A 24,437-nucleotide genomic window follows, 5' to 3' on the forward strand; every position below is an offset into this window, starting at 1 on the left:
TCTGTGTTATTTGCTTGTTCTGTTATTGGTATGGTTCGGTGTTACCTTCTTTGAATTTGCTACAAGCTGCTTTCTGATTGTATCATTATTGCGCCATTTTTGGATTTGGTATACTTTAATTTGCCATTTCTCCCCTGTTTGGCCTGTTGGTTAAGTATCTGATTTATTTAAACACACATTACTGTATTTGCGGACTGCAAAGTGGGCTAGTAGGGGTTATGTTATAGTTCTCCTACTTGCCAATATATTATTTTGTTGTTTAACAAATTACAAGTACAACTTTTATGTCAGATTAGTTGATTACTTGTTTTGTTTTTTTCCCCCACTGTTCTCTCTCAGTTCTCTCTGTCTCTCTCAGCTAAATTAACTATTTAAGGCTGTGTGTTTGGTGTGCCTTCCTTTTATATAAAAATGACAGATAAAGGAAAGGGCCCAATAGCAAAGTATTTTACATGTTCAAGATGTAATGTAAAATTACCATGTGGGCAGAAGGACCCGTTGGCGCTCTGCTCTGTCTGCGAAGCAGGGGTTCCCCCTGCGCAAACCCAGCATATTCCAGCCCCAATGATGGAGGAGCCGGCCTGGGTGGCCTCCCTGATACGGTCGGTTTCCTCTTTAGCACAGATGGTTTCACAATCCAATCAGTTGTTATCTAGTGTGGCAGCCTCGGTGGCTAATAATGCTAGTTCATTAGACCTCCCTGCTTCCACAGGTTCTATTGGAACGTCTTTACCAGGACCTTCCTCATTGCTTACAGGCCCCTTTTCCTACAGAACCTGCATCGTCCACAGCATTTATAAAGGGTTTGGACAAGCTAAACCAGTTACTTGAATCCCCAAACATCCCGCCTGCTAAAAAAAAGCGGCCTAGTTCTGCTAATCCCCTTTTGGTCCTTTCAGACTCAGAGGGGTTTTCAGAGGAGGAGGGGGAAATAAATTCTGATCCTGACCAGGTTCAACCTTTGGAACAGGAAGAGAACACTAAAAGCCAATTTATAGATGATTTTGGTTTTAGCGGTTAGACAGGCGTTGGACCTCCCAGAACCAGAGGATCGTACTCCTAGAGACAGAAGTCTGTTTAAGAAGGCCAAGAGGAAGGCTATCCGTTTTCCCCCTTCTGTAGAGAGATTGCAGAGGGAGCCTGGAAACAGCCTGATAGAAGATTCTCTGTTCCCAGGAGATTCTCTTCCCTGTATCCATTGCAGGAGGAAGACGTGGCTCGCTGGGAGAGTATTCCTAAAGTAGATATTCTAGTAGCCCATTTGACCAGACACACTTTACTACCAGTCCCAGGTTCAGCAACTCTGCAGGATGCCACTGATCGCAGAGTGGAATCCCAGCTGAAATCTATATTTGTGACAGCGGGTTCTTCCTTTAGGCCCACATTTGCTTCAGCTTGGGTTGCTAGAGCCATGGAAGCATGGGCAGACCAACTGGCAAAGGCCTTACAAGACTCTGATTTACTTCTCCTGGCTTTACATTTGAAAGAGGCATCGGGGTACCTATATCAGGCGGCCCAGAACTCAGCGTCTGTGTCCTCCTCTATTCAGGCTGCATCTATTTCAGCAAGAAGAACGTTATGGCTGAAATCCTGGGAAGGAGATTCGGAATCAAAAAAGTCAGTTGAAACCATTCCTTTTTCAGCAGCAGGTTTGTTCGGCCCGGAATTGGATACTATGATCTCCCAGGCAACAGGGGGCAAAAGCACTTCCTTGCCGGTATTCTCTAATAGGGCCCGGACCCCTCGGGTCAGCTCCTTTCGTCAGCCTTTTAGGGGGAACTCCTTGCCTAGGGGACAGTCATTTAGAGGTAGACAACCAAATGCGCGAGGCTCCTCTGCCAGGGGTAGATCCTCGTTTGCAGCTAGGCGCCAGGCCTCCAAGACCCAGGAGAAGCCTGCGTCCTGACGACCACTCTATTCTGCCGGAGGTGGCGCCAGTGGGGGGACGTCTGTCTTTGTTTCAGGAACAGTGGGCAGCGTCCTCCCAAGACCCTTGGATTCGGGGCATTATATCAAGGGGGTACATGATAGACCTGCTGGGTCCGGTACCACATCGTTTCTTCATAACCCCGCTACCCTGAGATCCAACAAGAAGACAGGCAATACAGGCCTGTGTCGCCTCTCTTCTTTCGCAAAGAGTCATCTGCAGGGTCCCAGACGACCAGAAGGGACAGGGATTTAATTCAAATCTGTTTCTGGTCAGGAAGCCGGACGGGTCCTTTCGGCCCATCTTAAACCTAAAGAACCTCAATGTGCACTTACAGGTGGACAGATTTCGGATGGAATCCCTGAGGTCGGTAATAAACGGCTTAGAGAAGGATCAGTTTATGGCTTCCATAGAACTAAAAAACGCATACCTCCACGTTCCCATTTGGAGCGACCATCAGTCCCTCCTAAGATTCACAGTGGGGTCCTCCCACTATCAGTTTCGGGCCCTTCCCTTCGGCCTCTCCACAGCTCCGAGAGTCTTCACGAAGATCATGTCCGTAATGGCAGTGTGTCTTCACTTAAGGGGAGTTCAGGTCGTGCCTTATTTGGACGATCTGCTAATCAAATCCTCCTCAGAGATTTGCTTACGTCAGCACTTATCCCTCACCTTGGCGGTTCTCGAGAGCCATGGGTGGCTGATAAACTTAAAGAAATCCCAGGTGGTTCCGTGTCAACGCATGGTTTTCCTAGGGCTCATTATGGACAACAGTCAGCAAAAGGTGTTCCTGCCTGCCGAGAAGATCAGTTCAATTCGGAGTATAACATCTCAGGTCTTGTCTTCTCCCAGCCCCTCAATTCACTTGTGCATGCGGCTGCTGGGAAAGATGGTGGCTTCCTTCGAGACCATCCCCTTCGGTCGGGCTCATTCTCGGTGCTTCCAGTGGGATCTGTTGACAAAATGGTCAGGATCCCACCTACGCTTGGATCTCCAAAGGATCTCGCTGTCTTAGTGGGCGAGAGAATCACTTCAGTGGTGGCTGAATCAGGATCACATGGAGGTGGGCATGTCCTTTGCTCCATGGTCATGGATCATAGCCACAACAGACACCAGCCTGAGGTGTTGGGGGGTGGTAGTCCTGCACCTCAGGCTCCAGGGCCTCTGGTCAGTTCAGGAATCAGCCTTATCAATCAACACGTTAGAATTGAAGGCAATCCTTTTAGCTCTCCGGGGGGCCCAGACTCTTCTTCAGGGCCACTCAGTCAGAGTTCAGTCCGACAATGCCACGGCTGTGGCATATGTCAACAGACAGGGAGGAACCAGGAGTGCAGCTGCAATGCGAGTGGCAGCTCAGATATTCCTTTGGGCAGAACAGTATGTTCCAGCAATCTCGGCGGTGTTCATTCCAGGAATAAAAAATTGGGAGGCCGATTACCTTAGTCGCAATGCGATGATGCCTGGGGAGTGGTCCCTCCACCCGGAAGTATTTCAGTCTCTAGTTCAGAAGTGGGGTCTTCCGGATATAGATCTCATGGCCTCCAGACACAACAAAAAAGTCCACAGGTATTGCGCAAGGGCAAGAGACCCCTTAGCGGTAGCGGTGGATGTGATATCCATGTCATGGGAATTCAGGTTGGGATATCTGTTTCCCCCATTTCCCATGCTTCCTCGAGTACTCAGACGAGTGAGACAAGGCGGCCGGCCGGTGATTCTAATGGCTCCCTCATGGCCGCGTCGAGTGTGGTACGCGGACATAATCTCCATTGCGGTAGGACAAGGATATCGTCTTCCGTCACGAGACGACATTCTTCTACAAGGCCCCTTTCGTCACCAGAATTTACCTCAGCTCAGTTTAACGGCATGGCTGTTTGAAGCCAGCCTCTGGAGAGCTAGGGGTTTTCCCCCCAGTGTAGTGGACACTATGCTGCGAGCTCGAAACCCGGTTTCGGCTCGCATCTATCATCGTATTTGGCGAGCATATATCAGATGGTGCGAAAGTAAGTCCTGTCCCACGTCTTCTTTTCGTCTCTCTTGCTTATTGGCCTTTCTTCAGGATGGGCTGGAAGCAGGGCTCCGTTTAGGTTCATTAAGAGTTCAGGTTTCAGCGCATTCAGTTTTCTTTCACCTGAAGTTAGCAGACTTGCCAGACATCAGGACTTTTCTTCAGGGAGTCTTACATATTCAGCCTCCTTACGTTCCGCCTACAGCACCATGGAATCTTAACCTGGTACTGGATATGCTTAAAGGGCCTCCTTTTGAGCCATTACCTACGGCAGATTTTAGGTGTCTTACCTGGAAGGTCGTCTTTCTTTTAGCTATTGCATCTGCACGTAGGGTTTCAGAATTAGGAGCTCTGTCTTGCCGGGAACCATATCTGGTTTTCCACGAGGACAGAGCGGTGTTAAGAACCCTCCCTTCCTTTGTTCCAAAAGTAGTTTCGGCTTTCCATCTAAACCAGGAAATTGTAGTTCCGGTCTTTTCATCTACTTCCCATTCGGATCAACAGTCTATGGAAAAGTTAGATGTGGTTAGGGCTCTCCGCATTTATGTCAAAAGAACTTCTCAGATTAGACGTACAGATTCTCTTTGTTCTTTATGATGCTAATAAGAGAGACTGGCCAGCCTCAAAACAGTCCATTGCAAGATGGATTACGGCAACCATTAAGCAAGCTTACATAAAGGCTAACCGTCCTGTGCCAGAGAGACTTACGGCCCATTCCACCAGCTCGGTAGGGGCGTCGTGGGCAGCGAGAAATGGGGCTTCTGCAGACCAGCTGTCACAGACGTGACCTTAGTACCTGCAAGTATTGGCACTACTACACCAGGAGGCGCGGAGTCTAACACGCCGCTGGTGTTCACCAGGGACCCCCGCAAGGAAGTTTGGACTTAGCGGCAACGACGTGCAGGTCGCGGCCCTCCCAGGTAGCTACTTGCGAGATATAGAGAAACACGTAGTCAAACAGGCAGAGTCAGGAACCAACCGGGCAGATGAGGTACCGAATCAGGAGACAGAGAATGGTCAGCAGGCCGAGGTCAAACCAGAATATCAGGATGGAACCAAGGGAGAATCCGAAAGCGAGGTCAGGAAGCCGGGTCAAACACAGGAAACAAGATAGAACTATACTGGAACGCTGGAGACTAGATAAACCAGTTGCGCTGGCACCCTAATGGTGTCAGAGCAGACTTTAAATAGGAAGTGATGCCTCCTCATTGGTGGGCAGAGGATCGGCGGTCAGCTGTTCTGACCGCCAACAGGAACTTGAAAACGCGTCCCGTTGCTATGGCGATGGGCGCGCCTGCGCACCACGTCGCCGGAAGACGCGTCCTCGTTGCTTGGCAACGGGGTGCTCTAAAGACAGACGTCCGTCCCTGCTCGAGGAGGAGGCGCAGGGACGGCGTCTGACACCAGCTTTGCAGGGCAGCCACCTGGTACTCTGTCCACACCTTTACAAAATTTTACCAGTTTAATGTATTTGCATCCGCGGATGCAAATTTCGCTCGTAGTGCTCTACGAGTGGGGCTTTCAGAGTAGTCCCACCCTTAGGGGGCTGCTTTAGAACGTCCCCATGGTAAGCAGTGTTCCCCAGACTGGATGAAAAAGAAAAGAGGATTTATGTACTTACGTTAAATCCGTTTCTCTGATTCCGTCTGGGGGACACTGCGATCCCTCCCTTCTGCTTTTCTTCTGTGTGCTCTTGTTTGACTGGCCTTTTCTCCTTGGGCTTTTTAATTAACTGAACAGGAAGAGGCAGGGGGATTGTAGAGGGGAGGGGTCTGTCAGCAGTGCTAAAGATTAAATAGCTAGGTGCCAACTCCCGTGCTCCCCTCCACAACCCATAATAAGCAGTGTCCCCCAGACGGAATCAGAGAAACGGATTTAATGTAAGTACATAAATCCTCTTTTCTCTAATCATGGAACCTCCCATTTAGTAGACATATTAAACAAACTATAACACGTTGTCTGCAGCCTAGGATATATTTCCATGAGCATCTGCATATGTTTTCATGAACATTGGACTCAACAAAATGGCCACCATTACTTTTGTCTCTAGTGTATTATTTTTACAGTTTTGTATTTAGTGCTGTAGTGTTTGTCTGTCATAGAAAATACAGAAAGTAAATGACCTGTTTTCTGATGTGCAGCGCCGGGTAAGTATAACACTATTTTTAATAGTTTTTATTTTAATTGGGTGTGAGAGAAGATTAATATTAGTTTGGTTAGGTGGTCAGATTTATTTAAAGTAGTGTTCACATTAATGTACAGATTACTTTATGCCTCATTCTTTTTTATGTAACATTTGATTACATTTATGTACATTTTATTGTTATAGTTCTAGACACCCTATCTGAATACAGCACTACAGCCTAATTTCTGTTTTGTATGCAATCCTGAATTGTTTTGCTGTGCTGAATGTGTGGACACTGCACATTACCACTTCTATTTGTATCATTCTCATGCTGTACATTTGGAAAAATCTCCCCTGCCCATACATCACCTAAAGTCTTGGAAGCTCAGCAGTGGCCATATTTTTTTTGTTTTGTTTTGTTTTGTTGTTGTTTTTTTTTTAAACCGTTAACCTTAAAATATTAAAGTAAGGTAGAATTCTCGGGTTTCACGGAAATTTCCTGATCAGGATAAAATTTCCCAAAAAACGGGAATAAAACTGGCAAGTGGAAACAGTGGAGCAAACGCCGCTGCTTCTGCACCAGTTGTTATTAGATTACGTCTTATGGTCTGTGACTCGGCCAACTTATTATTTACAGTCAAACAATTGCACTACAAAAAAGTCTGTTGCCAGTTTATTGCAGCAAGTTTGTTTTTGTTCTGTTTGTTTAATTCCAAAATCAAACATTTAGAACCCCCCATCTAGAAATCCTGCGATTGCCCCTGATCCTTCCTGCTCTTATCATTCTCCCCTCAGGGAGAGCCTGAAGGGAAGATCCTGGGGCAGAGTGCCGCTGTTCAATGCAGGATGATGTGATGTGCTGTAAATAGCGTCATTAAGCCTCCTAGCCACTCACAGACTTTATCAGGGAAGTGGGCAGAATGTAGGAGTTGTACTGCTCTCCCGGGAGTTTGGGAGAACTTCTAGAAATTAGAGTCTCCCGGATGGAAGGGTAGGCAACTATGCACTAAGGTAGCACCTAATAGTTGTTAACTATTAAACACAAAGAAACCGTGCCATCTACAGGGTAGAAGAAGTTATTGATATTCGTATTTAAAGAGCACTTGCTATGTGCACAATTAACTTTATGGGGCATATTCAATTGTTGGCGTTATAGCCAAAATTCTCGCGGCGCGTGCACTATTGCCGTCATTATGGTAATAGTGCGCGTAAATACCGTTATTACGGTAGTTTTCTCGCTGGATTTCAGCTGGTGGCTCAGGGAGCTGCGAGCTGAAATCTGACTAGGAATTACCGTAATAACGGTAATACTTTTTCCCTCGGCTGAAAAAGTTAACAATTGAATATGCCCCTATGGGTTTAACCGGTGTTGATGAGAATGCAGCCCATCATTTCACAAGGGACCAGTGATATTACTGTGGCTCTTCATGACCAATATTTGTTAGAATGTAGCCAAACCTAATCTTTTATAGGTATTGAGTGTTCTTTAAAATATATCTGTCACGCAGGTAGAAAAAGTAACAACAATGTACCCATTGTTTGCGTACAGTGTTGGCAGATATTTTATGGGCTGAACCAGAAATCAGGAGAGTGCATCTCCTCAATTCATTAGAAACCAGTGGCATGAAAATAGCTGCATTCTAGTGAGTATTGATTCAGCTCAGAAAACTGTTGTCTAAGCTGTGTGAAAGCGATTGGTGCATTTGCTAAATGTGATGTACAGTTTCTAACACACAACACATTCTAGAGAAATCCAGCAGCCAAACCTTCCCCTTACCTTTCTGGTGCTTACTACATAGTATATAATAACCTGTTTGGTAGGTGCCATCCTGTGGGCTCAGGAGCCTGACATTTAAACTTAGACATGTTAATTGTGTCGCAATTACAGAGAGAAATGCATAGGGGAAGGAGAAATCCCACATCTTGGACAAATATCTTTAGAATATTTAGTACCCACCCAGCAATTACCTGGTTAGGTAAAATAAATCCCTAATTATTACCACTTATTGTACAACGCAAGGCAAATTATTTTTCTGTAAGACCTATAAGCAGGGCTGGTGAAAGGTTGTTCGGCATCCTAGGCAAAGCTTCAACCCCCCCAATACTCACTTCCCAGCCCCTCACACATTTGATGTTTGTAATATAAACTCTTACCTCCTCCTGGCTGGCTGGTAAGGCTGCTGTCCAAATGCACATGTATTTGTCGCAGAATGCTGTCAAGGCTTCACTGTTGCCCAGTAGCAAACGCAGGACAGCTAGAGGGGAGGGTCCGCATGTTAGATTTCAGAACAAAAAAAAAAACTTGACATCACACACGTTACACCTGACTGACCTGACCCCTCTGCCCACCAGCTTTCTTTAAAATGCCCCACCCACCTGCTTGTGTCAAACATGCTTTTCCCTCGCACCCCCCCCCCTTGCCAGACAGCTTTTTTTTCTCACATACCCTCTAGCCCACAAGATTTTAATAAATAAACAGCTTAATGCTTAAATGTTGAGCAACCATATTTTTTTTTAGTATTTGACCACTATTTGGGTGTCCTTTGTTGCTGTATATTAGTTTAATTAATTTTACATCTATAGTATAAATTAACACATGCAATTACATAGAGATAAACAGCAACAGAGGCAGAGGCCAGCCAAATAGTGGACACATACTAAACGACGTAAATGTTTCCTCAACTGTGTAGTTACTTTAAATGAACAGGAGTCTATTTATTAAAGTGCGATCAGCCATTAAAACAGAGAAAACAGCCATCTTCTCTCTAAAGTGGTCATCGCACAATTTATGAAGGGTTTATGGCAGGAGAAATCAAAGACTCCTCCCCCCCCCCCCTGTTTTCTTTGGAATTCTCTCTCCCCCCTGCTTACTTTGGCATATTCTCCCCCCTCTCCTGTTTTCTTTGGCACCCCCCCCCCCTCCTAATTCTCCCCCCTCCTGTTTTCTTTGGCATTATTCCCCCTTACCCTCCTCCTGTTTCCTTTGGTATTCTCCCCCTCCTCCTGTTTTCTCTTGGCATTCTCTGCCCCCCCCCCCCCCCCTACTGTAATGGCATTCACCCTCCCCTCCCTATTTTCTTGTGGCATTCTCTCCCCCTCTTGTTTTCCTTGGCATATTCCCCCCTCCCCCCCCCTTGTTTTTAGTGGCATCCTCTTCCCCTACCTCCTGTTTTCTATGGCCTCATCTACCCCTATTTTCTCTATTACCGTACTTGTCTTCTCTTCTCTTTTTCTCTGCTTCTCCACTTTTTTTGCTTCTGTCTTCACTGTTATTTTGCTTTTACTCCTGTCGGCCCCTCTTCACTGACAGCGTTGTGATGTCACGACGCTGTCAGCAGCCGGGACCCGGGCAGATTTGTATATGCAGTGCTGCACTGTAGCAGCACCGCAATGCAGACATAGGGTCTGCACAATAGAGAGGATGCGGGTGGCGTTGCGCCCTGGTGAGCTCACCGCCTGCAATTACTTAAATAATAATTAACATTATTAATGATTAGGTGGCCGCAGTGCCGCTCCCCAGAGGCCGGCGCCCTAGGTAGCTGCCTAATGGTGGCTCCGGTCCTGCCTATAAGATATAACATACTTTACTTATAATGTTCCATTCATTGAGCAAGGGGGGGTTTCTGAGTCTGCGGGCGCATGCGCAGCAGCTCTCTCTGGTTTTTTTTTTGGGGGGGGGGGGGGGTCGGGGGGGGGAAACTGCCCCCCCCCCCCCCCCGACAATCCTCCGTGCGCCCCTGCTAAGGTACACTGCGCAGGAATACTTGATCTAAACATAGAGCATGTATTACAGGAATTAATTATGTCTATCATTGTAAATTAATGTTTTTAGGAAATGGGTGTACATTAATGGAGAAAATTCAAGTGTGTTCAAGATCAAACATTCTCTTTTACAACACTCGCATTTAAATTAATGTGATCTAAGTAATGTAATTAATGATCCCTATGCTTAGGTCAATACAATCAGAGTGTTTTAAAAATAGAGAGAAAGCCCTTATGTACCTGACAGTCTGAATGCTTTAAAAAATAAATTTTTTCTAACTTTGCAGAGAAACGTTCTGTGATTTACATGCAGTTTGAAATCCAATACACCTAATTGCACTTAATGTTTTACTATCTGTACAGTGTTAGCCATGTATAATCTTCCCCAAAAGAGTGAGGGGTCTAGTTATCAAGAGATAACTTGACTTATTGGTTTTGCTGGCTTCTTTTTTTTTTTTTTTTTTTTTTTTAAACATATTTTATTAGGGAATTTTCAAAATTTTAACAGTATACAGACTAGGTTGCAAAGAACAATTAGTCAATAAAAAATTATTGAGAACATTGTCATAAAAAAAACAACAACAATGAAGGTAGAGGTAAAGAGAAGAAAGGGAGAAGGGGGGTCTTGGTAAGATAAAGAGAGGAAGGTGAATAGTGCAGGGGGTAGGAGAAAATAAGAAGGTGTTAGCGAGGGGGAAAAGAGGAAGGGGGGGTGGTGCCTGGCATCTTGGTGAGTGATAAGTACTCATTATGTGGTTTGTAACTGATTCAATAGCGTCAATTTCAGCATTAAGAGGGTCCTGGTTGGTCTGCGCCATAAACGGTAAGCCAGGGTGCTAGATGTTTTGAAATTTATTGGGGCGGTCGTTAATGATACTTGTGATATATTCACAGAGGTAAGTCTGCCAAATTCTATTAATCACTTCAGGCAGCGTGGGGGTTCGGATTGTTTCCAGCTCGCTGCTATTTCACATTTGGTGGCATTAAGTATATGGCCCACAAGCCCTATTGTATATTTGTCAATATCAGATACAGGTCTGTGTAGGAGAGAATAGGAAGAACAAGTGGGAAGTTGTAGTGAAGTAACTCTATAAATTTGAATGTGAACCCTCTGCCAGAATCTCACCATCTTGAGGCAAGACCACCAAATATGATGAAATGAGCCTTTATGTCCACAGAACCTCCAGCATAGACTACAGGATTCAGGATATATGGCTTTTAGGCGGGTGGGGACCAAATCCCTAAATCCCAAAATACTTTTGTATATAGTGAAGAATATTGCTTTGAACATAATGGGCCTGAGTCATTAAGGAGAGTAAAGCATAAAAAAGGAGTAACATTTGCACCTGGGCAAAACCATGTTGTATTGGAGGGGGAGGTAAATTTAAAATGTGAGGCAGATTTATAGTTTGGGTAGGGCATGTCCTAGATCAACTTTATATTTCAATGTAATAATAAAGCTAGCAAGTATTTGTGTGCTAGATGAAAAAACAGCCAGCATTTAACTTATGTACAAAATAATAAACTGATTTGCACCCCTTACATTGTAACATGGTTTGTCCCAGAGAACATTTACTCCTTTGCTTGCCTTAATGACTCAGGCCCAATGCCTCATTTTAGGAGAACACAAGAATATGCCAAAAATGAATATGCAGAAATGCATCTGCATACTTGCATTTTTCTGTCCTACTGCGTTACCTTGGGGTATAGTAGGTGGGACTGGAGTTAGACACTTATAAACGTGTTTGTTTCCCTGACTCCTCCCCCACTATGCCCCTCCTCTGTAGCTGACTTCACTTCAGTTTTGTAAGTGCCTTCTGGAGAAAGGTCACTTCTGTATAGGCTCCTGCCTATACTTAGTTTAGCATTAGGTTTTCCTGTTTTTATTTTTCTTTCCTTTTCAGGTGCAGCGCTGGACTCCATGCCAAGACCCAGAGGAGTGAATAGTCCCGGGATTCCTTCACTCGAGTTCCAGCGCAGGTAAGCAGCTCTTCCCCTAAAAAGAACGAGCTAATGGGCCATGTTTTTTTGGTTTTAACCTTGCCTTTAAAGGCAACGTTTTATTTGGGGCATTTATCGTTATATATTCGGCCATTTAGACGGCCGCGGCCACATTTAGACATGCGGGCGGGAGTGAAGGTGTCTCAGCCTCTCCTCTCCACCAGCAGACTTGCCGGTGTATATGTGTGCGTAAATGTATATAGGTATGTGTACATCAGGAGCTGTGGCTCAACTGATATATACACTGTTTTGAATACATGGTGTTGTGGGTTCAATTTCCCTAATAGTACATATATATATTACCTGTTTAAAAGATAGAACAGATTTATTCTGTGTCTTTTTTCTTGCTGTTGTATCAGGCTACAATAGGTGAGTCTTCCAGGAGTAGAATACTCGCTGGTTGGCACACTCAAAAATGTATATATATGTATTTATATATATATCTATATGTATATGTGTCTTCAAAATAATTGTTAGACCATCTTATTTCCTGTTACTTTGCCTACTATTTCCTTATGTTTTCTGACGGAGCAACTGGGAAATAGGAGTGACATTATATATTTGTGCAAAATGTAATTTTTTAATTTTCTTTTCCACAGCCTAGCCCGAATGCCTCGGCACAGAGTGCGAGGCTAGGGTCTACAAACAGGGTGCTCCCATTTCGGTGTCAGCTGTTTTGCAGAAACAGGTCTGGTCTACATCACTGTCGCTTCTGGTGGCCGAACACAATAAGGTGATTTTTAAGTTCAAAATGGTACGTGAGTATAACCTTTTTCATGCTTCTACACATGTTTACACTGTGCTGGTTAAGCACCCACACAGCTTATATCTGTCCGCTACCACAGAAGCGGCATTACGCTGTTCAGGTATAAAACCATCTGGACAAAGACGCTGTTGTTCACCATCTTACACAGATGGACAGGATTTTATCTTTCACTGTTGTCACAGTCAGAATAACGATGTAGTTCATTCCTCACCAGAGGATGTCTATCTCCATCTTGTTTTACTAACGAGGAATATTCCTTCTGATTACATTCACGAGGTGGATAACCCAAGCTTTAAACTTTACACAGATTTCGCATTTGCAAAACAACAGTCTATACTTGATTTTCAATTTTCAACCTAAGCATTAGTGACACCCTAGTTGGGAAAATGTTTTTTCCTCATATCTTAGACTCGGTGTCTGTCTTTTGACAAAGACAAGGTAAACAGTAATAGACTGGCTATGTTTTCACCTCCCCTACCTCTCCAGAGTCAATACAAGGGAAGTAATCCCTGCTGGTGACAATCCTGTGGCTTATTCTGCTGTCCCCGGCGGGAGCAGACAAAGAAGTACTTCTACACAGAGCAGGGGCTGGTAAAGGGTTTTGTCTAGAGATGAGCGGGCTCGGATTATCGCAATCCGAGCCCACCCGAACAGTGCGGATCCGACGGCGATCCGAGCACTGTTCGGGTATTTCCGGCGGGGAGAATCAGTGAAAGTGAGGCTGAGACTCCAAATCCCGCCGTCGGATTCTCGCGAGACTCAGATTGTATAAATTCCCCGCTTGCCGCCGCCATCTTCAGTCGGGCTCAGATCAGGGTAGAGGGAGGTTGGATTTTGCAACTATCTATGACTTTATATATGGTATGCAATATAAGTAGATCAGTATATTAAACATTTAAATGAGTTTCTCTTTATATCTTGCTGGGGGATGCCTTCACTGAGTGTTATGTATTGGTTCCATTAGTACATTCTTAAAATGAGTTTGACACTGGTGGGCGGAGCATGTTTATAGAATGTATACAAAGAGATGGATTGGATGAATACAATTTCTTACCCAACAAAACAAAAAGGATGTCGTAGAATAAACAATGTATGAATTGATAGGGAAGAGGGGCTACAGAAAAACAACAGATAAATAGGTTTCCTTCAGCCTTTACTTTTAGTTCCAGCAAAACAAGTGTTCAATTTTTCAAATGTGCTCTCCTCCATATTCTAAGCACCTTTAAAGCAAAGATGCGATATCTACCCGATTTACATTTTCATTTGCTTAAATAGTTCTCTATTGAACACTGAATAATAATGTATTTCAACTTTCATCTAACATATAATATTTCTATCCATCATATCTCCACAACTCTCCACACACTGCAAAAGATTCGGTTGCTCTGATTAAGATGCCCAGTGGGAATAACATACACAATGATATGTTCTGTAGTTGGACAGCAAGACACAATGACAGAGCATCCAGCTTGCTAGAGTGAATTTGGTTGGCTGTATTATTAATTACATTCCCAAAATCTATAGTAGACATTAGTATGAGTTGTGCTCTTTCTGGCCAAGGCAGTTAGGCAGGATTTGCTTGTATTGGACAAGCACAATTTGGAATACACAACGAAAAGCTAGGATCAAGCCACAAACACAAATATTTTTGTTTGGACACTGATGTAAGAATAGTGAAGACGTTTTTAATAAATCCGATTGCAGAAGATTTTAAATGTCAGAGACGTTTGAGCTGTGTATATATCAAAAGGTGCCATCTGCGTACACCTCCAGAGATGCTGATTTACAGACTGTGGGTAAGTCATTTACAAATAAGGAAAACAGTACTAGCCTGGCAGAAAGCCTTGAGGGACCCTACGGGAGGCTATCTAGGAGCCTATATTGTGAGCCAGAGATTGACCCCTTCTTGGATCTTCCTGATAAACACATAAAACCACATGCACGCAAACATTCCCATACCAGAGTGCTGAAGATTGGCTCTGTTCTGCTAAGTTCATTGTTATTTTAAAATTATTTAAAAAGTATAAAAAAAAATAAAAAAATTTATACAAAAATAATTTTAAAAAAATTATAAAAAAGTATAAAACAAATTCTACTGCAATATATAAATACGTTCACTGTTCCTGCAGTCCAGATATATTAGTACTGCAATATTTAACTACATTCACTGTTCCTGCAGTCCAGAAATATTAGTACTGCAATATATAAATACGTTCACTGTTCCTGCAGTCCAGAAATATTAGTACTGCAATATATAAATATGTTCACTGTTCCTGCAGTCCAGAAATATTAGTACCAGAGATTAAACTATGATGGAGTACCAAAATTTGGAGGATAAAGTAGGGAAAGATCAAGAACCACTTCCTCCTAATGCTGAAGCTGCTGCCACTTGTCATGACATAGACGATGAAATGCCATCAACGTCGTCTGCCAAGGCCGATGCCCAATCTCCTAGTAGAGGGCATGTAAAATCCAAAAAGCCAGAGTTCACTAAAATTAGCAAAAAAAGAAAATTAAAATCATCTGAGGAGAAACGTAAACTTGCCAATATGCCATTTACGACACGGAGTGGCAAGGAACGGCTTAGGCCCTGGCCCGTGTTCATGACTAGTGGTTCAGCTTCACCCAAGGATCTAAGCCCTCCTCCTCCCTACCCCTCTAAAAAATTTAAGAGAGTTAAGCTGTCATCAACAACACAGCAAACAACTCTGCCTTCTAAAGAGATGGCATCACAAATCCCCAAGGCGAGTCCAAGGGTGTTGGTGGTTGCGAAGCCTGACCTTCCCATCACTGTACGGGAAGAGGTGGCTCCTTCCACCATTTGCAGCATGCCCTCTGCATATGCTGGAAGGATCACCCACAGTCCAGTTACAGATTTGGCTAATGAAGGCGTGAATGTTGAACATCGGGAGGAGGATATTGATGTAGCTGGCGCTGAGGAGGAACTTGATGAGGAGGATGCTGATGTGGTTATCTTAAATGAGGCACCAGGGGGGGAAACAGTTGTTGTCCATGGGATGAAAAAGCCCATCGTCATGCCTGGGCAGAAGATCAAAAAATCCATCTCTTCGGTCTGGAGTTATTTCTATCCCAATCCGGACAACAAATGTATGGCCATATGTACCTTTTGTAAAGCTCAAATAAGCAGGGGTAAGGATCTTGGCCACCTAGGGACATCCTCCCTTATACGTCACCTGAAGAACCTTCATAATTCAGTGTTTAGTTAAGGACCTGTGGCTAGGACCGACAGCGGTCAAGGGACACCTAAATCCCTTGGTCCTGTTGTATCCACACCAGCAACACCCTCCTGGTCAATTTCCTCCACGATCTCGATCAGAGATAGTCCTGCAGGCCATGTCACCGGCATGACTGAGTCCTCTTCAAATCGGGATTCTTCCGGAGGATCCTGCAGCGGTATGCCTACTACTGCCGCTACTGCTGTTGCTGCTGGTAGTCGGTCATCTTCCCAGAGGGGAAGTCGTAAGAACACTACGTCTTTCACTAAACAGTTGACCGTACAACAGTCGTTTGCTATGAGCATGAAGTACGACAGTAGTCATCCTATGGCAAAGTGGATAACTGCGGCCGTAACAGCTATGTTGGTGTTAGACGTGCATCCGGTGTCCGCCATCAGTGGAGTGGGATTTAGACGGTTGATGCAGGTATTGTCTCCCCGGTACCAAATCCCGTCGAGATTCCACTTCACTAGGCAGGCGATACCCGGGATGTACAGAGAAGTACGAAAAAGTGTCCTCAGTGCTCTGAAAAATGCGGTTGTACCCACTGTCCACTTAACCACGGACATGTGGACAAGTGGTTCAGGGCAAACTAAGGACTATATGACTGTGACAGCCCACTGGGTAGTTGCATCGCCTTCCGCAGCAACAGCAGCAGCTGCATCAGTAGCAGCATCTCCACAACGCCTGCTCGTTCCAAGGCAGGCAACGTTGTGTATCACCGGTTTTAATAAGAGGCACAACGCTGACAACCTCTTAGAGAAACTGAGGGAAATAATCTCGCAGTGGCTTACCCCACTTACACTCTCCTGGGGATTTTGTGGTGTCAGACAACGCCAGTAACATTGTGCCGCATTACATATGGGCAATTTCCAGCACGTCCCATGTTTTGCCCACACAATAAATTTGGTGGTGCAGCATTACCTGAAGAGTGACAGGGGTGTGCAGGATATGCTTGCGGTGGCCCGCAAAATTGCTGGACACTTTCGGCATTCTGCCACTGCCTACCGCAGACTCGAACAACATCAAAAAAGGCTGAACCTGCCCTGCCATCACCTCAAACAAGAGGTTGTGACGCGCTGGAACTCCACCCTCTACACAGCGACCTACGACATAGGCAAAGGAGTGGGGATGCGCCTGAGTCAAGCGCAGTGGAGACTGATTTCCGTGTTGTGCAAGGTTCTCCAGCCGTTTGAACTTGCCACACGAGAAGTCAGTTCCGACACTGCCAGCTTGAGTCAGGTGATTCTCCTGATCAGGCTGTTGCAGAAGCAGCTGGAGAAAGTGAGGGAGGAGCTGTTCAAGCATTGCGACTCCACAAAGCATGTAGCTCTTGTGGATGAAGCCCTTCGTACGCTTTGCCAGAATCCGAGGGTGGTCACTCTTTTAAAGTCAGAGGAATACATTCTGGCCACCGTGCTCGATCCTCGGTTTAAAGCGTAAGTTGTGTCTGTTTCCGGCGGACACAAGTCTACAGCGGTGCAAAGACCTGCTGGTCAGGAGATTGTCCTCTGAAGAGGACCGTGACATGCCAAGAGCTCCTCCTTCATTTTCTTCCACACCTGTGGCTGCGTGGAAACAGCTGAGATTTCCTAAATGACCCGCTGGCGGGGATGCTGAGAACATCTGGTCCGGACTGAAGGACCTGCCAACCATTGCAGACATGTCTACTGTCGCTGCATTGGATGCTGTCACCATTGAAAAAAATGGTGGAGGATTACTTTGCTGACACCATCCAAGTAGACATGTCAGACAGTCGTTATTCTTTCTGGCAGGAATAAAAGCCAGTTTGGAAGCCCCTGTACAAACTGGCTCTATTTTACTTGAGTTGTCCCCCCTCCAGTGTGTACTCCGAAAGAGTTTTTAGTGCAGCGGGGAACCTGGTAAGTGAGCGGCGAAGGAGGTTGCTTCCGCAAAACGTTGAGAAGATGATGTTCATAAAAATGAATTATCAATTCTTCAATCAAGAACAGCACCGGCCTCCAGAGACTACAGAGGGACCTGTGATTGTGAAGTCCACCAGGGACGAATTGATCATGTGTGAGGATGAGGAAGTACACACTGAAGAGGGCGAGGAATCAGAGGATGAGGATGAGGACGACATCTTGCCTCAGTAGAGCCAGTTTAGTTTGTACAGGGAGAGATGAATAGCTTTTTTTGTGTGGGGGCCCAAACAAACCAATCATTTCAGCGATAGTTGTTTGGTAGGCCCTGTCGCTGAAATGATTGGTTTGTTAAAGTGTGCATGTCCTATTTCAACAACATAAGGGTTGGTGGGAGGGCCCAAGGACAATTCCATCTTGCACCTCTTTTTTTGGCTTTGTGCTCTTTGGGGCCTAGTTTTTCAAACTGCCATCCTGTCTGCCACTGCAGTGCTACTACTAGATGGGCCACGTGTTTGTGCCGCCCACTTGTGTTGCTTAGCTTAGACATCCAGCTACCTCGGTGCAACCTTTTGGCCTAAAAAACAATATTGTGAGGTGTGAGGTGTTCAGAATAGACTGGAAATTAGTGGAAATGATTGTTATTGAATGTTATTGAGGTTAATAATAGCGTAGGAGTGAAAAAAAAACAAAAAAAACCTGTTTTTTAGCACTTTTTATGCTTTTTTAAAAATAAATAAGAACCCAAAACCCTAAATCAGAACCAAAACCTTGAGTGGGGTGTTTTGGCAAAACAAATCAGAACCCAAAACCCAAAACACTAAAAGTGGCCGGTGCACACCCCTAGTTTTGTCTAGCGGCTCTCGGACAGAAGAAGTTCTCTAGCCTTTATTCACATTAAGGGTTAATGGGGTGGTTTGTATTCACCAAGCAGCATCATAGCTGGTAGGCATACAGCTATTCAGCTATGATACCAATAGTTAGCCACATGCTTACAGGACTACGTTCCAATATCGGAACTCTCAATTTGCACCATTACAAACGAGTATCCAAAGGCTTCTGGCGGTAGGTGTGCTTCCTTTTTGTTATGTCAGCGACACCAGGCCGTGATGTTTACGTGTTCAATCCGTTCATCCTCTCTGTTGATCTGAGGTCAGGGTGCCACATCCTGAGTCAGGCTTAGCCTTACAAGGGTGGTTATAGTTTATGTACAGTGGCAGTCAGGTAAATATCCATAGGTCTGGGGACATTCCCCGGAGGTGGAAGTTATTTATTACACCCAACGCTTAGCTTACAGCTAGACGTTTTCAGCCAGAATATTATACTTGGAGCCTCTCAGCAAGCAGCGGGGCTGCATTATTGGGTTCACAGGTGGTCAAATTGAGCCTACCCGTCTCTTCGCTTATTCTACCACACTAGAAGCGTTTGGCTTATGCCTTATCTTCTAGATTGGAGTTTTCAGTATCTTCCTACCGAAGAACACGCTCATCTCTCTTCTACACAGTTCCAAAATGCTCCTGGCAGAATTTCCTTTCAGTAACAGGAATTTCTGTTTTGCAAAATAGGATACCAAGGTTCTACTTGTATCGTTGGCTCTCCTTATTCGGAACATCTCCCATGTCTCAACATGGAGATTCTCATCAAGGGAAGCTGCTTTCCTTGTTTTGGACGTGCATAGCATCCCTCTGCCCTGATCCACTGGTTTACCTTTCGGGTGGTGCTTAGTCACAATGATTTTTTTAGTGGGTCAGTTGTTCTTCTTGTACAGGGGGTCAGAAAACCTGTAGAGATTCGGTCTCATAATGCAGGGCTGTTGCATATTTGTAGCACTTATGGAATTCCCGTATCCTAATGCAGGATAAGGGTCGACCTGTGTATGGTCGGAAGGGGGTGCCTTGTACTATGGGCCAAGCTAGACCAACATATTATTATTGAGGGCCGAATGCCTTAGCAATCAGCCATTTACCAGGGAAAGTGAGTCACTCCAGGGTAATACGTTTATGCCCTCCTGGTTAGGTCATAGGGCTCTCTGAGAGGGAGCCCAGGTTCTTTGCACATGTTAGCCTGTTTTCTCTATCTGCTCTCAATCTAATGACCCTCAGGTGGATTTGTCCATAGCCAAGTCTGGTCTCCCTAGAACTTAGGGGGTGTACAGGTTATTTACAGGTACAATTTCCTCGTGAGGGTTCAAGAGTTTCTAGGAGGGGGCGCATCCCAGCTAGTCTGGTGGTCCGCCGTGTGTCTCGCAAAGCCGTGTTCTACTGGTTTAGGGGACTAGTGTTGTCGTCCCTCTTTTCCCGATTCCAGAGCGGCCTTATCTCGTAGTTCGGCTCTTTTTGTTTTCATCATCTAGTTTGACGCTGTGGCGTCGGATGGCCAACCTTTTCGGCTAGAGAATCCTTGCAGGGAGATGGTTGCTACCTTCAATTCAGCCGTAGAGCTTCTTCCTCAGCTGTTATCTTTGGGCTAGAACTATATTCGGTTGGTGTAAATTCCTAGAATTTCACACGTCCCACTCAGGAATCTTTAAAAGGTTTTCTTTACCAGCTGGCTTAGATTCGGGTGTCCGCCCTACTTCTTTCAGCGTGCAGTTTCCATGGCTCTCTGTCTAACTCAGCGGAAGGTTGTTTTGCTTAAGGGGTTTCTTTAGGCTCAGCCCACCTTTGGTTGGTTGTAGATTTCCAGGGAGTCTAGTTCTCGTCATCAGGGGGCTTGCTTTGGCCTCCGGTGACTCTCTGAATTATTTAAGCTGTTAGCTCATGGTATGAGTGCTTCCTTGTATATATGTCGGGCTTACGTTGTTAGCTCTCTATATGAGTGCTCCCTCAGATATCGCTGAGTTAGTTAAGCTGTTTAGCTCATGGAATGAGTGCTCCCTTGTTTATCTCTGAATGGTTTAAGCACTGTATCAGTGCTCCCTTAGATATCGCTGATTGGCTTAAGCTGTTGCATCAGTGTATATGGTGATCCTTTGGATATCACTGAGTGGATTGAGTTGTTACCTCAATGCAGGCTGCTCCCTTGGATGTCACATCTCGTAGGGGATCCGGGGCGAGAGTGTGTATGGCTCTTCCTCATTTTCTTTCCCAGAAAATTAGTGGTGCGTTGTACGAGACATTATTGGTTATGACGATTAGTGCCTGCATTCCACTGACACAGGGATTGCGGTATATCATTCTTGTGCCTCTTCTTTTTGTGTAACGTTTCTCCAACGGGAGATAGTTTGTGCTCTTGTTCGCACAGTTCCTGTTTAGGAATTTAATGCCCCTTTAGCCCCTCTAACTCTAAAGAGCGTAGGGGGGGGGGGGGGGGTGGCAGGGTCTAGGTAGTCTCCTGCCACTGCATCTCGACCAACATTCTGTCTGTACCCCTCTGCAGGTTCCAGTGACTTTTACAGTGCACTCTCCAGGAGGGTTGCAGCTTTTTGTACGGCACAACAGCGTCATTCAATGGCGCAGTTGTACAGAGTGGCAGCGTCGGTTTCTGCTGCATTTTGTTTTCTTTGTTGCATGCCTTTGCATTCACAAATGCAGGGTTTTGGCCACAAAATATGGCGCACAGCCGTTCCAGAGCATTCCTGCCCTTGGACACAGCTTTGGTAGCTCCCCAATGTATCGCAGTGTCACCCAGTGGTAGGACAGAGAAAAGAGGATTTTTATTCACCGTAAAATCAATTTCTCTTACTACACTGCCCTCCCTTGCTCTGAAAGTGCTGTCTTTGGTGTTGCTTTCTGAATTGCTTGTTCTCTCTTCCTGGGTTGGTTATACAAAACTGAAGTCAGCTACAGAGGAGGGGCATAGTGGGGGAGGAGTCAGGGAAACAAACACGTTTTATAAGTGCCTAACTCCAGTCCCACCTACTATACCCCAATGTAACGCAGTGTCCCCCAGTGTAGTAAGAGAAATTGATTTTACGGTGAGTAAAAATCCTCTTTTTTACACCTTTTAAGTTTAACATATTTTACTACATGTCCAACCTAAAATCTAGAGCAGTGTTTCCCAAACCCAGTCTTTAGGACCCGTAACAGGGCAGATTTTCCAGAAGACAAGTGAAATAATTATACCACCTGTGGATCTTTCAAAATGTATCATTCAGTAATGAATACACCTGTCCTCCAGCATTGAGATATGGAAAAATGCACTGTTAGAGGTAGCTGAAGACTTGGTTTGAGAAACACTGATCTAGAGCATAGATGAGTCTGCAAGAAAGATAGCTATTATTATTAACGTATGTGTTGCATGGGAAAATGCTGAGCACCTATTAACCCGTCTGGTCAAAGAAGAACATTCATTGTCGGGACTCTGATGCAACAAGAACTACTCAGGTCAGAGAGTTTTTATTTTATTCCTTCTGGTTTATCAAGATAGAAGAATTCACATTGGAATATGCAGAGACAGAAGAAATTATTTTTCCTAAATGGTAAAAGATGGGTCTTTTGTTAAATTAACATTTTACTTTTAAAATAGATATATATGTATTCTTTAATTATTAACAATTTATCTGTAGAATGGAATGGAGTCTTTGGAACATTGCGTCCATTATACTGGCACAACTGGGGTGAAAAAGTTGCCACTGCAGGAGTCCAGATTTTTATCCTATTATCCCGATACCAACAGCCCAGGTGTATTGGGGACAGCCACATAGCTTTTCATAGGGGGCTGGTAATCTGTATGGGAGGGGGGCACAAAAAAACACTTCTACCATAAAGGCTCCAGTCACATGCTGACCAGGCAGGTTCCCACAATGACAGAGGGATACCACGCTGCCGGTTTCACTGTTCTATTATAAATGTGGCCCAGTCTATCTAGCCTGGTGCTGGTTTTTTGACTGGAGCAGGGGGGGGGGGGGGCATGCACATTGGCCCCCTATTGAAAGTCTGTCCAGCCTGTAAAGCACTGCTACTGGTTAAGAACTTTAGAGAGAGGCCATACCAAACCTGTGTCTGCTTTAGGTAGCTGTAAAAGGTACATCTGAAAAGTAATCTAAAGATACATTTAATTCTATATAAGATACATCTGTAATGGGTCATGTGTACTCCTTTACAATACTGCACTTGCCTGTGAAGAACCCTGAGGGCAAGAAACCAAATGCTCAAGATATGTTTAACTCTAAAAACAAATATAAGTTTTGATGTAGTGTGGTAAAATGCATGTTTACATTCTGCAAATAGACTTACATCCAGCTCTAAATGAGGATGTTTACAGTTTCACTTTAATTGTATTTTTCTGTGACAATTGTTTTTCTAGTAATTTGTTATTTGATAAATATGGTTGGGAAGTATAGTAATTAAGCAATGTGGATCAAACTGCACAATTTGATAAATAGGTTGTTAATGGTCAAAACTCCCAGGTAAGGCTTCAGGTGTAAATAATAATTGTGCAATGTTTCTGAGCGGCAGAAATAAATTGTGATTTCTTGTCTCGAAGTAATGCATGGTGCTTTACTCATCTGTGCGCTGTGCAAAATTGTTTTTAATATGGCTGTCCTGATAATTAAATAATGTCCTTTACTCCCACAGGTACATCTCAGGTTTTTCTGTTATCCCAATAGAAATAAAGTAATAGCGTGTCTTACAAACTTTAAAGAGCACTTTGCCTACAGAAAATGGAAGCAGCTATTTTGTGGGCTGAACAAATATTCACAACAATGCAGCCAAGACACCAGGAAACTGTACCATCATGGGGGGCTTTTCATGGTTACTCTTAAAGAGGTTCTGATATCTAGTCAATTAATAACCGGCATTCTCATTAATATTTATTTAGCCCAAAAATAGATGCCAGGTCATACTTGCCACTACTGAAGACCTCTCAGGTCAGGTGGCAAGTTTGAGGGGCATGGTATTGCAATTGTGTCACTGTGACCCACTCCGGGACAGAGGGCTGCTATTCTGGGAGACTGGGAAATGCCCCAAAGTTTGGGAGCCACCTGGAATGTCCTGGTGGGGAATATGTGACAGGTGCATTTTAAAGATCTTCAAGAATACAATGATATCAAACACATTTCTAACCCTATTTTATGCCATACATTATAAACATATTTGTGTTGCTTTTTTATAATCTAGGGCATACTCACCGAGATGTCGAACATGCCAATCTGGAGGGATGGCAGAGTATCGATCGTAGAAGACAATGAGCATGGGAGGAGTAGCTACCCCACCTCCAACAGTGCTGCTGTACACATTCTCTCTGCAAAGAAGTACAACATTCCCCAGCAAATTATCTGGCTGTGTCTGTACTGAAACACATATTATGAAATGAACATATTCCCTTTTTTGCCTTTGTGTAGTTTTCACACTCCATATATCAAGTAGAATGTTTAAATTGAGCTTACAGAATTTTGTATATGGTAAAATAGCATGTTAACATAGGACACAAATAATACAGCATTATTTATTTCATATTTAGCTCACTGCAATGAAAGGGACTTGATTGCTCACAAGTCAACCTATTTAAGTGCATATGGCTTGGAACAAATAGACTAGCCAAGAGGATGGAAAGACTATTGAAATTTGATTTGTGGTTGTTAACCATTTTCTGATAACCGTGTCTGCTGGCTGATGGAAGGCAACTTAACATGTAAAAGCTGTGCAGACTAACAGTAAAAGGGTTTGAGATTAAGACTGACATAGAAATTAAATATTGTGGCATGAAATATTATCTCTCCTAGAGCCCATTAGGGTATTGATCTGATTGTGTACAGTGCTGACTTAATTACATATCCACGTACAGTTGCCA

General features: G+C 44.4%; 1 protein-coding gene and 1 long non-coding RNA gene across 5 annotated transcripts in view; one reads left to right on the forward strand and one right to left on the reverse strand.

Annotated features, from left to right (window-relative positions):
* Positions 1-24,437, reverse strand: part of GLT8D2 (glycosyltransferase 8 domain containing 2) — a 74,269-nt gene that overhangs the window by 2,461 nt on the left and 47,371 nt on the right. For all 4 annotated transcript variants that reach the window (XM_075209304.1, XM_075209302.1, XM_075209301.1 and 1 more), the window contains one exon: positions 23,776-23,888. In XM_075209304.1, the coding sequence (XP_075065405.1) occupies positions 23,776-23,888 (113 nt within the window). The remainder of the gene's footprint in view (positions 1-23,775; positions 23,889-24,437) is intronic.
* On the forward strand, positions 11,656-23,781 carry LOC142152549 (uncharacterized). Its single transcript, XR_012691353.1, has 3 exons — positions 11,656-11,796; positions 12,417-12,550; positions 23,222-23,781. It is a non-coding gene; the product is annotated as an uncharacterized LOC142152549 (long non-coding RNA).

This window comes from Mixophyes fleayi, chromosome 4, assembly GCF_038048845.1.
Source record: "Mixophyes fleayi isolate aMixFle1 chromosome 4, aMixFle1.hap1, whole genome shotgun sequence".
Classification (NCBI taxonomy): domain Eukaryota; kingdom Metazoa; phylum Chordata; class Amphibia; order Anura; family Limnodynastidae; genus Mixophyes; species Mixophyes fleayi.